At 35.9% G+C, this 15,201-nt stretch overlaps 1 protein-coding gene across 4 annotated transcripts in view; it reads right to left on the bottom strand.

Annotated features, from left to right (window-relative positions):
* IFT80 (intraflagellar transport 80) overlaps window positions 1-15,201 on the bottom strand; it is a 113,844-nt gene that overhangs the window by 83,662 nt on the left and 14,981 nt on the right. For 2 of the 4 annotated variants that reach the window (XM_060298471.2, XM_060298473.1), the window contains exons 3-5: window positions 14,354-14,576; window positions 4,998-5,108; window positions 3,403-3,471 (exon numbers count right to left, since the gene is read on the bottom strand). In XM_060298471.2, coding sequence (XP_060154454.1) covers window positions 3,403-3,471; window positions 4,998-5,108; window positions 14,354-14,576 — 403 coding nt within the window. The remainder of the gene's footprint in view (window positions 1-3,402; window positions 3,472-4,997; window positions 5,109-14,353; window positions 14,577-15,201) is intronic. The other 2 variants (XM_030842388.3, XM_060298474.2) reach the window with 2 other exon arrangements.

Here is a 15,201-nt window from a genome sequence, read left to right as displayed (position 1 = left end):
AGTTCTATAGTGAATTTATAATTCTTAATCTAGAAAAAGATATCAGATTATTCAGTTGAAATACCAGTAAGTTAACTAAAATAAAATCTACCTAATTTAGTTTTGTTCATTAATCTCATAATTAACATAAACCTTGAGTGAGAAGAATAAGATTCAAATAGGATAAAAATGATCAGCAGTTTCACAGCCATTTGATGTTAAGGAAATTACAGCTATTTGGAATGTTGATGTAAAATACCATTACATGATCCAATGAATACATAATAAAATTACCTATCTTATAAGACATAATATGTACTTTAGCTTTTAAGAAAATCCTATTTATCCATCTATTTGAGAGGAAGAAAAAATTAAAAAGAGCACCACCCATCCCTCTCCAAAATAAATACTATAAACAAAAACTAACTCAAAATCGATCATAGACCAAAAAAAGATCATACATTTAGCATAAGCACTAAAACTATAAAACTCTTAGAAGAAAATATAGATGTAAGTCTCCATGACTTTGGATTAGGCAATAGTTTCTTAGATATAACACCAAAAGTAGAAACAATCAAAGAAAAAAATAGATAAACTGAATTTCATCAAAACTTTTGTGCTTCAAAAGCTATCATCAAGAAAATGAAAAGGAAACCCACAGAATTGGGAAGTTGCATATCCAAGTTGCAAATCATATATCCAATAAGAGTCTATTGACCAGAATATATATAAAGAGCTCTTACAACTCAACAATAAAAAGACAACCCAATTAAAAAATATGCAAAGGATTTTAACAGATATTTCTCCAAAGAAGACCTACAAATGGTCAAAAAGCACATGAAAAGAGGCTCAATATTATTAGTCATCAGGGAAATGCAAATCAAAACTACAGTGAGATACCACTTTACAGTCACTAGGATGATTGTAATAAAAAAGACAGTAACAAGTGTTGAAGATTTGAAGAAATTGGAACCTTCATATATTTCTACTGGGAATGTAAAATGGTATATTCACTTTGGAAAACAACTTGAAGAAGATTTTAATTCACTGATATGAAACCACCTCCAAGACAGTTCACAATTCAAGTGAAAAAAAGCAAGGAGCATATTATACTAGATACAATATGCAACCACTTGTTTATAAAAGGGAAAAAAAAGAACATATAAAACCAAATTTCCTACACAAGAAAATGGTAACAGCAGTTGCCTCTGGGAATGTTTGCTGGGTGGCTGGAAGACAGGGGTAATACGAGAGACATGCGTAGTATTTAATAGATAACTTTATACCCTTCTTTATGCTTTAAATTCTGAACCATGTGAATGTAGTACCTATTAAAAATTAATACTTAAAAAGATGTAAGTGCTCCCTGCAAGGCACATACAAACAATCAAAATTTTATGATCACTATTATTGAAAATATGAGTTGCAAACTCAAATCCCTTCAGAGATTTATGTTGTGTTCTACCATGTAATATAAATGAGTGAAGTATGTAGAGTGCAAGAAAAATAAGAGAAGCTTAAAATCCAACTAAAAATGGAGCAGCCACTATTGAACTCCAGCTGACTGTATTTGTTCTGGAAAGCAGACTTAATGTTGCCAGTTCTTCCAATTTTTCAAGACACCAGAAATCCAAATATGTATGTAAAATATCCTAATTTTTAATGTTGGGCCTGCACCATGCTAGTGGGGCAGATTCAGCCCACGGGCCATCTGGTGATTTCTGATGTATAAAAAGTGCTTAATTTATGAATATATTGGGCTTCCAAACTGCCTCTGCACGTTTGGGAATTCTAAATGCATTTTCTCTATAAGAGTAAAATAAGTAGCAATCTGGTTTCCAGACCTATTATACAGGTAAACTATAGTACTGAACCAACAGCACTATGTCATCTACCCTCTATGATTAACAATGTTTATGTTAAACAACTTATTCTAAGTTTCAACTTTAGACTTTGTAAAGTCCAAAATGGTAGATCCAAGGGGTAATAAAAGGGAAGGAGATGATTGGGAAGAATTTAAAGAAAGAGAAGGAGCTGTACGGGGACAGTGGTGAAGGATCTTAGGCAAGAATTCAGGTTATTATAATGGGTAATGAGATAAGCTTTCAAAATTTCTCTGAAGATCTGTGTCTTCTATAGACAACATATTTAGCAAAAGAGAAAAGAAAGGAAAAAAGGATATGTCTCAGTAGCAGCAACAGCTGAAAAGAACTGCAGCCCCATCTCCAAGGGGGTGGTGATGATCTCTAAACGAATTGTGTAGCTGCTCATAAGTCAGACATCATAAGGTAAGAATGCCAAATAATTAGCTCTAACAAAAATTATAAAGCCAAAAGTAAATGTCCATGCCTACTAGAAGATTAAAATAAAATTTATTTTCTAAAGGTATACTTTATTACTAAAGCAACAATAAATTGACACCTTTCCCTAACAAATTTACTGATGAATGTTTCTATGAACTCTAAATTTTCCACTCACGGATAAATATTCTATTTGGAGACCATCTGTACCAAAGATTTAACCTCAGGAGATAACCACTACCTATTACTTATGGTTACCTTTGCTAACATTTGGTTGATGTGTAGCTAAAGAAATGTAACTATTTTAACATATCCTAAGAGTAAACATGAGTTAAAAAATGAAATCTGGAAATTTTTGGAAGTCAGTTGTTAGAGATGCTTCACAAAATGACTTTATCATATACTTCTGAAGAATAATCTGCAAACTTTTTGGCAGCCTGTCTCTGAAGATCAGCTGATATGGGCTCAGGACAACATTAAAACTGCTTTATTGTTCCTAAGTAAACCTAATTTGGAAAATAAATCTGCTACATGGAAAAAAATCATATGTAATCTAAATCCCAACAGGTATGACCACTGGATTGACTTTATGGGCACTTCTTCCCAATGAACATGGAAAACCAAGCTGCTGCTCTAAGTAGTTGTAGTTTACCAAGTTTTGAATCGTAAGAGTATCTGTTCCCCTCCATTAGTATAGATGTACAACATAATTTAGAAAGGGTGCTATTATTATAATATAATTAGAACTTTTTAAGTAAGGAGATACTCAGTGTTTTCTATTATTATTATTTACTTAACTAGACACCCAATCCTGTTCTAGATAGGATATGCTCATGATGCTTCAGAATTATTTTAAAAAGAATCATTAGCCTATAACTCCATTTATATAGATTCACTAACAAAGAAAAAGCGTTTGAGTGGGTCTTATATTTCTTGGCTCAAACAATACAGTTACCATGGCCCATCAGGCAACATGAAAGTAAGAGGAAAAAGTGTAAATAGAAATAAGAGATTTCAGGTTTTGAACCTGACCAAAATCAGCCTGAGGAACTATATTAGACTAACTATATTAGACTATTTTTACAGGAAAATGCAAAGACATTTAATTGATTATAATACATACCTTGCTGAGCTAAAGTTGATCTTAGCATTCCAGTCTTTGACCAGATTTTTATTTGTCCATCTTCTCCAACTATAAAGAGAAAAGAATTGATTTTTTATCTATAGGAAATAAATGCAAACATTAAATTTACATATAAAAATCAGCAGTATCTACACTAATGCACATTTAAAATTCAGACACGAGTTACTCTACTTAGATATCACTGCTTCCTAAATATAAAATTTAACTGAAATTACTTTGAAACAATTTTATCAAAGTAGCCTGACTTCAATGACAAAATTATTTTTTTCCTTTAATCTTAGAAGACTTATGAGTATATTATTCAAATAATGCTTTCATTTTCACTGACGTCTCCATCCTAGAATTCTAAGAAAAGTGTTTTCAGTGTAATTAGAAGAGTTACAGCCAAATTCCAGTGAGTTGGGGACTGAATGGAGTGAAGTAATAAACTACTCTTTTGGACAGTTTGCCTGATGGGAAAGAAAGAAAGAGGAAGTTGTAGCTAGAGTTATTTGTTAAAGGAGGGATTTTTATTTCTTTTTTCTCAATTTTCAAGATGAATGACATCTGAACACATTTATATGCTGAAAAAAAAAAAGGAAAAGAAAAAAAACACTGGAAAAGGAGAAGTCGAAAAAACAGGCAAGAGAAGAGAAACTCACTGATAAAAGTCCTACAGAAGGCCCAGGGGATAGGTGTGGTGGTTTTAAAATATATCCACAAATTCTTTGTTATTCCTTCTTTTAAGAAGTGAAGCTTAACTTCTCTCTCCTTTCTCCTTCAGTTTGGTCTATATTTAGTGACTTGCTTCTAATAGAATATGGTGGAAATGATGGAGTATGACTTCCAATGGTGGGTCATAAAATATATTGTGTCTTCCATCTTGCTCTCTCTTGGATCACTCACTCAGGGAGAAGCTCCAGCTGTCATGTTGTTAGAACACTCAAGCAGCCCTATGGAGAGGCCCATGTTGTAAGGAGCTGAGTAAGGCTTCCTGCAACAGTCATAGAGGAAGTAAGACCTCTTGCCAACAGCCATGTGAGTGAGCCATCTTGGAAGCAGGTCCTCCAGCCCCAATGGGGCTTCACATAACTGCAGCCCCATCCAACTTCTTGATTCTGAGACAGAACCACCCAACTAAACTGTTCCCTGTCTCACAGAAACTGTGAGATAATACATGTTTACTATTTTAAGTCACTAACTTTTGGGATAACTTGTTATGCAATAATAGATAACTAATATGATAGGTGAAGATGAGAATCCCTGCAGTAGGGCAGGAGATGGAAAAGAGATGGAAGGGGGGTAAAGTTAAATGAGAATATTTTGAATTTTAGAATTTTAAAGAATTAAAAGTTTTATTTACCCCACACTTGACCATTCCAAAACCTTCTTGACAGAACATTCTTCATAAGCCATATAGGAAAACTAATATGACACTGTGAATGATAACATTATATAGCAGTCTAGATCAATACTGTGCCAATTATTTGCTATTAGACAATGAAAGACACTATTGCTAAATGAAAATATTCTGTTCCTTTGGAAATTTTTCTTTAAAAATTTCATTTTAAATGTTATTTTTGCAGATAACCTACCTGTAACTAATGCTGTTCCTTCATAATTCCATCGTCCAGCAAGTACTGCTCCACAGTGAGCTTCCACACTTTTTTCCACCCTTCCTAACTTAGAAATCAGATGAAATTTGCCTAAAAGAAATTAAACTTGAGAAATCTATTTTATTAAATTAATTTATCCAATCAACAAACATCTGTTGAGTATCTACTAGTAGACTAGTTAGCATAGTGCTAGGCATGGGAGATACCAGGGCAAATAATATAATTATTCTTACTCTCAAGGGACACTCAAATCCATTGGGAAACAGGCACAAAAACAAAATTATACAACCTTGAAACAAGTGGTGTGACAGAAATATATACATGATACTATGATAGTTCAGAGGGACAATAAAATTCTGCTGGGATATGGTCAAAGAGGGCCAAGAGGAATGTCAAGAAAGCCTTCTATTTAAGCAGAACTTTGCAGTCTTGCTTTTTTTTTCTTAAAAATAGGCTATAGAAAAGTTAGGAAAGGTGTAGAGGAGAGGAACCAAGATAGTTAAATGGTGTTAAAAGATAAACTGAGGCATATTAAAAAATATTGAGTTTTGGGGAATTCCCTTGTGGTCCACTGGTTAGGGCTCCTCTCTTCCACTGCAGGGGGCCCAGGTTCAATCCCTGGTAGGGGAACTAAGATCCCAAAAGCCACGCTGGCAAAAAAACAAAACAAAAACAAAAACTGGACTTTGTGCAGAAATCAATTCCAATCCAGCAGTGCCAAACTTTAAGTGGTTAGGAACGTTCCACTGACAGGAGCTCAGGGAGAAACTTCTATAGAGAAAAGGCAGAAGTAAAGTAAGGATACTATTGATTGACTACAACTTAAAGCCTGGTTGGCTGTTTGTGATTGGTTGTCCTTAGGTTTCAATTTCATAATCTTGAAGCATTCATTTACAGGCTTAGATTTTGGTTTGCAGAGGTATACAGCATTAGAGTCACCTCAAGTCTAAAGGCCTCCTTGTTTAACTAATTGAATAACTGATAATCCCAAATTTTCAAATTCTTGCCTTATTTGATTTTACACTGTACCAGGCACCAGGTAGACAAAAAGAAGCAAGTTACTTAGTTGCTGTTCTCAAAAAGTTCACACATATATAGGCAAACAGCAAAAGGCTTACAACTTCAAAGGACCTAAGCAAACTATATAAGAGATGTCAAGGGAACAAATCAACTGTACAAAGAATAAGTGCTACAGGAAGCCAAAAAAATAATCAGTGTGGTTTTGAATGATCATGAAGTCTAATAATATATAGTTTGTAATAAAATAATTAAGTACAGTTGGTCCTCCGCCTCCAAGGGTTCTGCATTCTTGGACTCAACTAATTGATTTAAAAAATACATAAATAAATAAAAACAAAAACCCAGAAAGCTCCAAAAGCAGAACTTGAATTTACCCTGTACCAGCAACTATTTACATAGCATTTACATTGTATTTACAACTATTTACACAACATTTATACTGTATTAGGTATTATAAGTAGTCTAGAGATGATTTAAAATATGTGGGAGGATGTGTGTAGGTTATGTGCAAATACTATGCCATTTTATATAAAGGACTTGAGCATCTGTGGATTTTAGTATCTACAGGGGTCCTGGAACCAAACCCCCTTGGATACAGAGGGACAACTGTACAGTAAAATTAGAAACTTCCCCAAATCAAAAAAAAGGTATATATTTTTTGTAGCAAAAGAATAATGTGGCTTGCTTAATCAAATTTTGCCTCAGAGGATTTATTTTGTTTGAATTCATTTTTAACTTAAGGCTTTTCAAGATTCTGGACGAATATTAACAATCCATTAAAAATACATATTTAATAAGTCAGGTGCTTTAGATGGCTTTAAAACATTTCTCTGGAGAGCTCTAATACAGATGGCTTTAAAATATTTTACACTTAGCACCCTGTGGTTATTTCACTGACCACCAACCTATTCCCATCAATAAAGTCATTCTCCCTTTTTACACACATTGCACAATATTTGTAGCTCTGTTGCAGCATTTTTTTATTGGACTGTGATTCTTTTCAGAAGGCCATGTCTTAGTCATATTTTTATTTGCAATAGTGCTTTACGTAAGCAGCATTTGTTAAATTTATCAACTCAGTAACCATACTTAGCAACTTAAAAAAAAAAAAGGACTACTTTGACATTCTTTTCTTTCTCATTCAATCTGAGAGCTGTCTTTTCCCATCATTCATTTTCTAGGCCCTCATCAATAAACTACCCCTTTCCTTCATCTAACCACCCACTAGCGCCATCTACTTTTCCTCATATCTTCCTTTTAATTTTATATTTACCTCTGGGTTATTTTTCAATGTAACAAGATTACTTTTTTTTTTTTTTTTTTTTGCGGTACGCGGGTCTCTCACTGTTGTGGCCTCTCCTGTTGCGGAGCACAGGCTCCGGACGCGCAGGTCCAGCGGCCATGGCTCATGGGCCCAGCTGCTCCGCGGCATGTGGGATCTTCCCGGACCAGGGCACGAACCCGTGTCCCCTGCATCGGCAGGCGGACTCTCAACCACTGCACCACCAGGGAAGCCCTAACAAGATTACTTTGAATTCAACTGTGCTATTACACTCTTTATGATACTAACTTAAAATTAATTTGGATATACTTTTTTTAATGCATTGCTTTAGAAAGAAAATACAAGGGGAAAAAAGTCTCAAGAGGAAACTATAAAGATGACATATAGTGAGTGGCCATTATTTACTTTATCTAAATCTGTTTCACTAAATGTTAGCATATCGCCCAGCACAAAATATCCACATACTAAATTGTTGCATGTAACGAATGAATCTATCACCAAAGAGATTAACCAAATAGCTCCTGAACCTGAAATGAAGGGTCCGAAAATTTTTCTTTTCTTTGTATTTTAGAAATTTTATGTATTTTTGATCACCGATATTTCTTATCCTAAAACATCGAATACTGAATTTCTGACAAGTGCTGAAATTATTCTTGCTTCCCATGACCTCACAGAAGACACATACTGGAACAACTAAGGCCAACTCTTTGCATAGATTTGACACTCAATAAATCTTTGGTCTTTGTAGTTTGGTTGTTACAAATTGCTTGACTAGCACCCCCAGAGTAAAGCATAAATATAAAACTAAATATATCAAAAATTTTAAAAAACACAGTTATCCTTTTAACTATTTTGGTTCTTCTCTCCAGCTTTTCCATAACCTTTTAAAAATGCTAGACCAGGGCTTCCCTGGTGGCGCAGTGGTTGAGAGTCCACCTGCCGATGCAGGAGACGCGGGTTCGTGCCCTGGTCCGGGAAGATCCCACATGCCACGGAGCGGCTGGGCCCGTGAGCCATGGCCGCTGAGCCTGCGCGTCCGGAGCCTGTGCTCCGCAACGGGAGAGGCCCCAACAGTGAGAGGCCCGCGTACCGCAAAGTTATAAAAGGGAAAAAGAACAAAGTAGATTAAAATTACACGAAACACATTTCTTAAAGTTAGAAATGCCTTAAGAAATGTCTATGGAAACATGAGAAGGCTTGAAATAGGGTGCTAGGAAAAAGGTCACACGAGCACTTTTGCAGACTGCTTAATAGCAGAAAAGTTTTGGCAGATGGTTGCAAAAAGCCAGAGATCAGTAACCACTAACTTCTGACAGAAAGAAATGAACACATAAATGCTTTTTAAAGTGGGATTTTAAGTGTACATATTAACTAGTAAGAGAATATGAGGATTACTTTAAGATACCTAATACAATGTATAAAAATATTCAACTTTCACTAAATATAACTTAAGGAGTATTTACTGGCTTTACAAAAGATTTTATACCAGAATTCCTTTACATAGCAGCTCCCCTAATGCATTTTAAATCATTCTTTTTTAAATGTAAATCTTGCAATACATTGTCAAAGAAAGAAATATCTCCTCTAAAAAGTAGGATACAGCTGCATGAAATATTCAAAAAGAAGTAATAATGTTGAAGAGAGAATTATTGGTGAGACAAAATACTTGGCAAAAGTCTGCTTTATGTATTTCAGGACCTGTGCCCAAATCCCATGGATCTTTTTTGAATGTTACCACTAACACAGAAGATGGAGTGGGTATGACAAAGGGAACACTGGAGGAGTGATGAACAAACTCAAAAGCCGTAACCATTTTTGCCAGCCTTGGGGGAGAAAAATCAAGAGAAGAGAGTTGGTGCCAACTAGAAGAGGGAACCTCGTAGACAAAGAACTAAATTTTGAAAAAGAATTTTTTAAGTACTGGGTTAACATCATACAAAATGAAAAAGTCCTAGTGATCTGCTATACAATATTGTGCTTACACAAAAATTATATTATTAAATATTGCACTGTACACTTAAAAGTTTATTAAGAGGGTGGATCTCATATTATATATTTTTTAAACCAGAATAATACTTTTTTATAGTATTTGATTAACAGAGAATACAGCATTGATACATAAAATGATCTCAGATGTTTATCTGGCAAGAAACACCTTGACCGACCACCTTTCAATAGCATCCACTTTCTTTTTTTTTTGAACATTTCTTTTTCTGTTTGTTTGTTTGTTTTTCCCGTACGCGGGCCTCTCACTGCCGTGGCCTCTCCTGTTGCGGAGCACAGGCTCCAGATGTGCAGGCTCAGTGGCCATGGCTCACGGGCCCAGCCGCTCCGCTGCATGTGGGATCTTCTCAGACCGGGGCACGAACCCCCGTCCCCTGCATCGGCAGGCGGACTCTCAACCACTGCGCCAACAGGGAAGCCCTCTTTTTCTGTTTTTTTGAACATTTCTGGATTCTGTTTCTTGTCTTACTCTTCTACTTCTTTTCTTTGAACTATCATCCTTTGCCTTCACTTTCACAAGATCCCAGATATTCCTCATCCCAGCCTAAGAGAAAATACTCAGCTACCCTGCTTTGGTTCTCTCTTCTTCCTACATCTAGTTGTAGCATGTTATGTTACCTTATTTGTTTGTTTGTTAGTTTGTTTGTTTTTGTAGTAAACCTAAAAAAAGTAAACACTATAGTTTCTCAAGAGTCATAATATATTTTTCCACTTTTAATCTTGCAAATTTATCTTTAAATGATATTTGTCTTACTTTAGACTTTTTTCCCTATCAGAAAGTATTTTACCTAAAGCCAATGTGAAATAGAGACCCAAACAGCTATTCTTTAGTTAAGTGTACCTAAGTAGTCTTAATAAATCAGGGAAACACTCAGATAACAGAAATTATCAAGACTAACTATATTTACTGTCCATATTCATCAGATACAGGTCAATCTTCATACACTATTGACTTTAAAAAGGAAAATGAAAAGAAAATATATGGTAGACTTCCCTAGTGGCTCAGTGGTTAAGAATCCACCTGCCAGTGCAGGGGACACGGGTTCAATCCCTGGTCCGGGAAGATCCCACATGCCAGAGAGCAACTAAGCCCGTGCACCACAACTACTGAGCGCCACAGCTACTGAAGCCTGCGTGCCGTAGAGACCAAGTGCCACAACTACTGAGCCCATGCCCTGCAACTACTGAAGCCCGCGTCCTCTAGGGCCTGCGTGCCACAACTGCTGAGCCCACATGCTGCAACTACTGAAGCCTGCGGGCCTAGAGCCCGTGCTCTGCAACAAGAGAAGCCACCATGAGAAGCCCGTGGACCACAATGAAGAATAGTCCCCGCTTGCTGCAACTAGAGAAAGCCCGCGTGCAGCAACAAAGACCCAACGGAGCCAAAAATAAATAAAAAGTTAAAAAAAAAAGAAAATATGTGGTATGCCACCTTCTATGTAATAAAAAAAAGGTGAAATGAGAAAATATACATGTTTTTGTTTCTTTTTGCTAAAAGAAATAAGAAAGGATAAACCAGAACCAAAGGGATTGGTTACATACAGGGAATAAATAAAAATAGGGTGTATGGGATTGGGTGGGTAGGAGTAGTGACATTGCTGAGTATATTTTTTTATATAGTTTTGACTTTGTGGAACCATCCATGTAATATTTTACATATTTAAAAAATAATCAAATCAACAAGGATGGGGAGATGAGACCTTAAATGGAAAACAAACAGAAATAAATACACTTAACTATATTTTAAATGAATAGCAACAACACTAGTAGGGGGGAAATGCCAAGTAACTTTGAACACAAGCTTTGACTCTATATCCTTGACTCTATATCCTCAGTGTAAAGATAAAAACAACAGTAAAATATTAAACTCTATTTTTTTTTTTTTGCAATAGTATGGATTAGCAATTCTGAAACAACCTGCTGTGTATTGTAGAATTAAACAAGTAAGTAAATATATTGAGAGTAATGGGAGCCAAGCTTCCTCACTGTTTCCAAGTATGGGGAAAAAAGACTAGAATTAACCCTGTGGTGCTGAATTAGAATTGGCAGTATCAGAATGAACTCATGATTTTTATCATGGAAAGGAAGGAAGGGAGAAAGGGGAAGGAAGCAAAGGAAGAGAGGGAGGGAGGGAGGAAGAAATTGCTGTAGATTTGTATATTTTAATACACATTTCTATTCGTATTTCTTAGCTCTGTCCTGTGAAAGGACCTTGAAGTAAACACATCCCATTGAAATGAGCATACCTGGCACACTCATCTTGGCTTTTAAATACCATTAAGCACCCAGAAAAGAACAAGTCTCCTTGGAGAAACAGCTTATTTGGAAGCTGGGACTGGGAAAGCACAAAATGAACCTGGAACATCTTGTGCCAGCAAAGAAGTGCTCAAAAGATGATGGGGAAATATACCCCCCAGGGTAAAAAGAAAATTCATTTGAGCTGGCTTCACGGAGCTCCCACTGGCCAAACCTGGGACAATTGTAACATCAAAAATTTTAAATGGTAGTAATAGGATGCTCAAGAAATAAAATAAGAATCTATGAGTCTAATCTAAGTAAACAAATAAATAAATGGGCAGGAGACAGAAGGCTCTTCCTTGCAGTAAAATACCAACAAATCAATATAAAAGAAATTATGGAGTTAAAAAAAATCACCATTTGGCAACAATCTTAGTAATAAATGATTCAGCCAAGAGACATCAATAGATGCCAAGACAGTGGGAGGAAATCTGAGGAGGAAGAGAATATTTTTATATAGTCTGAAAGTATCCTTTCAGAAATTATTAAAAGGGAAAAACTTTAACTTTACACTAGATTAATTTAGTGAACACAACCTTTCAAAATAATCAAAGTTAAAGTCACCAATAATGGGTCAAATCAGCATCATGAATCTTCTAATATGATGCCCTGAGTACTGCTGCTAAAATGTATAACTGGATTTAATCATGAAGAAACATCAGACAAACATGAATTGAAGGACATTCTGTAAAAATAACAGGCCTGTATTCTTCATAACAGTGGAGATCATAAAAGAAAAACTGAGGGGTTGCTCCAGATTAAAGGAGGCTCGAGAGATATGACAAAACAATGTGTTATTCTGTACCAGAAAAAAACAAATTTCTATAAAAGATATCATTAGGACAATTGTTAAAATTTGAATATAAACTGTAGATTAGATAACAGTATTACATCAATGTTAAATTTCCTGATTTTTATCAATGTATTGTGGTTAAGTAACAGAAAATCCTTATTCTTAGGAAATGCATTGAAGTATTTATGGTTAAAGTGGCATATCTATAAATTACTCTCAAATGTTTCAGAAAAAAGTATATGTGGGTTGGGGGGAGGCAGGGGGGAGAGAGAGAGAAAGAGAGAGAAAAGACCAGCAATGATAAAATATATGGGACAAAATGTTAACAACTAGTGAATTTGGATAAAGGATATGCAGCAGTTATTTGTACAATTCTTGCAACCTTTCTATAAATGTGAAATTATAACAAAATTAAAAGCTTTTTTTAAAGTCAACCCTTCATTTTATCATAAGAGGTAAACTAAATTCTAGCTGTGCTCAGAGTCAATCTTGTAAGCGCTAGGCACTGTACCAAATACTTTCACACAATATCTCATTTAATCAATATTCAGAAAACTAAGTTTAAAAATTACATGTAAAAGAATTAGAATCTGATGTGATTGTTTGCCATAACATCCCTTTCCTATTCTGGCTACAAAAGCCCTCTTCTCTTTCCCTTTCCACGGTGGCCTAAGGCCTGCCATGCTCTGTCAATCAGTGTCCCAGTCCCTTGACTAAAATGATTCACTCAGTGATGGGCATGTGACCCAAGCTTGTCCAGGACTTCTCTGCATGTTGACTGCAAGTGATATTGAGGAAGAAGCACTCTCTCTGCTGACTTTTCTTTTCCTGTAGGGTAAGCCTTGGGCTGCTGGCTGCCATCATGCTCACCTTTTGGGGCGAGTCTATCCAAGAGATGGCAAGAATAGGGGCCTGGGGACTTCCCTGGTTGTCCAGTGGTTAAGAATCCACCTTCCAATGCAGGGGATGCGGGTTTGATCCCTGGTCAGGGAACAAAGTTCCCACATGCTGTGGGGCAACTAAGCCCGCGCGCTGTAGAGCCTGTGCACCACAACTAGAGAGCCCACGTGCTGCAACTACTGAGCCTGCGCGCTCTGGAGCCTGCGCGCCACCACTAAAGAGCCTGCACACCACAACTAGAGAGAAGCCCACACACCGCAATGAAAGATCCCGCATGCCGCAAGATCCCGCGTGCCGCAACAATGATCCCACATGCCACAACTAAGACCTAACGCAGCAAAATAAATAATAAATAAATAAATAAGTAAAATCTCAAGGGGTTGTGTATGTGTTATTTAAAAAAAAAAAGAATAGGGGTCTCATGCAGTTGTGCTTAAAGATCTACCTCTGGAGCTAGGTAAACCAGAAAACTCCATCTGTGAATAAGTTAGCCGAGTAAGTTTCTGTTACTTTTGATGAATGTACTCTTAACTGATATAGTAGGTAAAGTGTAATACAGATGAAAAACAGTTCAAGTTATTTCTAGGAAAATTAAAACATTTCCTTAAAAAATAGAATAATCATGCTTTTTACTCACCAATAATAAAACTATGGTCAAATTAACCTCCAGCTCTGTAAGTAGGAATTAACATGTACTAGAAAATAAAGACTATATTTGATAGCTTACTAAATGAGTGTGTGTTGTACCATCTATTTTTAGTGTGGTTATGTTATACAGTTAAATTTGACAAAATTAGAAACCAAAACTGAAAAAAGCCTAACAATACCTGCGAGCACAGAAAAAGTAAAGCCAGAGGTTCAGATTCAATCCCAGTATATGCCAGTTTAATTCACCTTCTTCTATGACAATAGTTTTATAGCCTATACACAGACGAACTGACTACATAGGAAATGGATAAACAACTCAAAACATGTCATACTAAAATGTTATGTCTTTTAAGTATAAAGATTAGCATATAACATTTATTTAAAACTTACCATCAGAACTTGTGAGAACAAAGCTTTCTGCTTGAGTTTGTTTCTTTATGCCTAAACTTTTCGGAAACCAGTGAAGATCTATTGGGTAAATATCATCAGGCAGCTTTACTATTTGACTTGTTTCACTAGTTAACAAGTTCCACTTCACTATCTGGTGATCATCACTACATGAATACAGTTCTTCAGCAGTATTCCAGCCCACACAGCTTACTAATTCTTGATGTGTCACCATGTTAAGGAGATATAAAACACACACAAAAGTCTTCAGTCTTAATAAATACGATATTTTGCAGATGCAGATTATAAGAAGAGTATAAAATAGGACCAAATGTTTCAAGCTTCTAAGCCTATTTTTCATTTTATGACTTTCATATTTTTTCCATATAAGGAAAAGAAACTAAGCATCTATCAAAACAGTTGTAAGAAGAATGGAAAGCAAGATAAGAAATCCAGGTGCCAAAAGAGAAAAAAAGAAAGATTTGACTATATGAAAATTTTTAAATTGTGTTACAAAGTATTCCATAAACGAGGCAAAAGATACAAAGACATCTAACAGAACAAAAGGAATGAAAGGATCGACTCTAACCCATTGGGGAGTAAGTGGGGAGAAAAGGGAACTATGCTTTTTTTATTTACATATATCTGTTTCATTTAAGTTATTAGAATAAGCATGTATTATTTTGATAAAAGTTTTCAAAAATCAAGTGTTAAAATAAGACTGACGGGACTTCCCTAGTGGCGCAGTGGTTGAGAATCTGCCTCCCAGTGCAGGGGACACGGGTTCGAGCCCTGGTCCGGGAAGATCCCACATGCCGCGGAGCAACTAAGCCCGTGCGCCACAACTGCTG

The sequence above is a fragment of the Globicephala melas genome, chromosome 4 (assembly GCF_963455315.2).
Source record: "Globicephala melas chromosome 4, mGloMel1.2, whole genome shotgun sequence".
Lineage (NCBI taxonomy): Eukaryota > Metazoa > Chordata > Mammalia > Artiodactyla > Delphinidae > Globicephala > Globicephala melas.
Note: the sequence above shows the minus strand (reverse complement) of the source record. Positions and strands in the feature narration are given on the sequence as shown.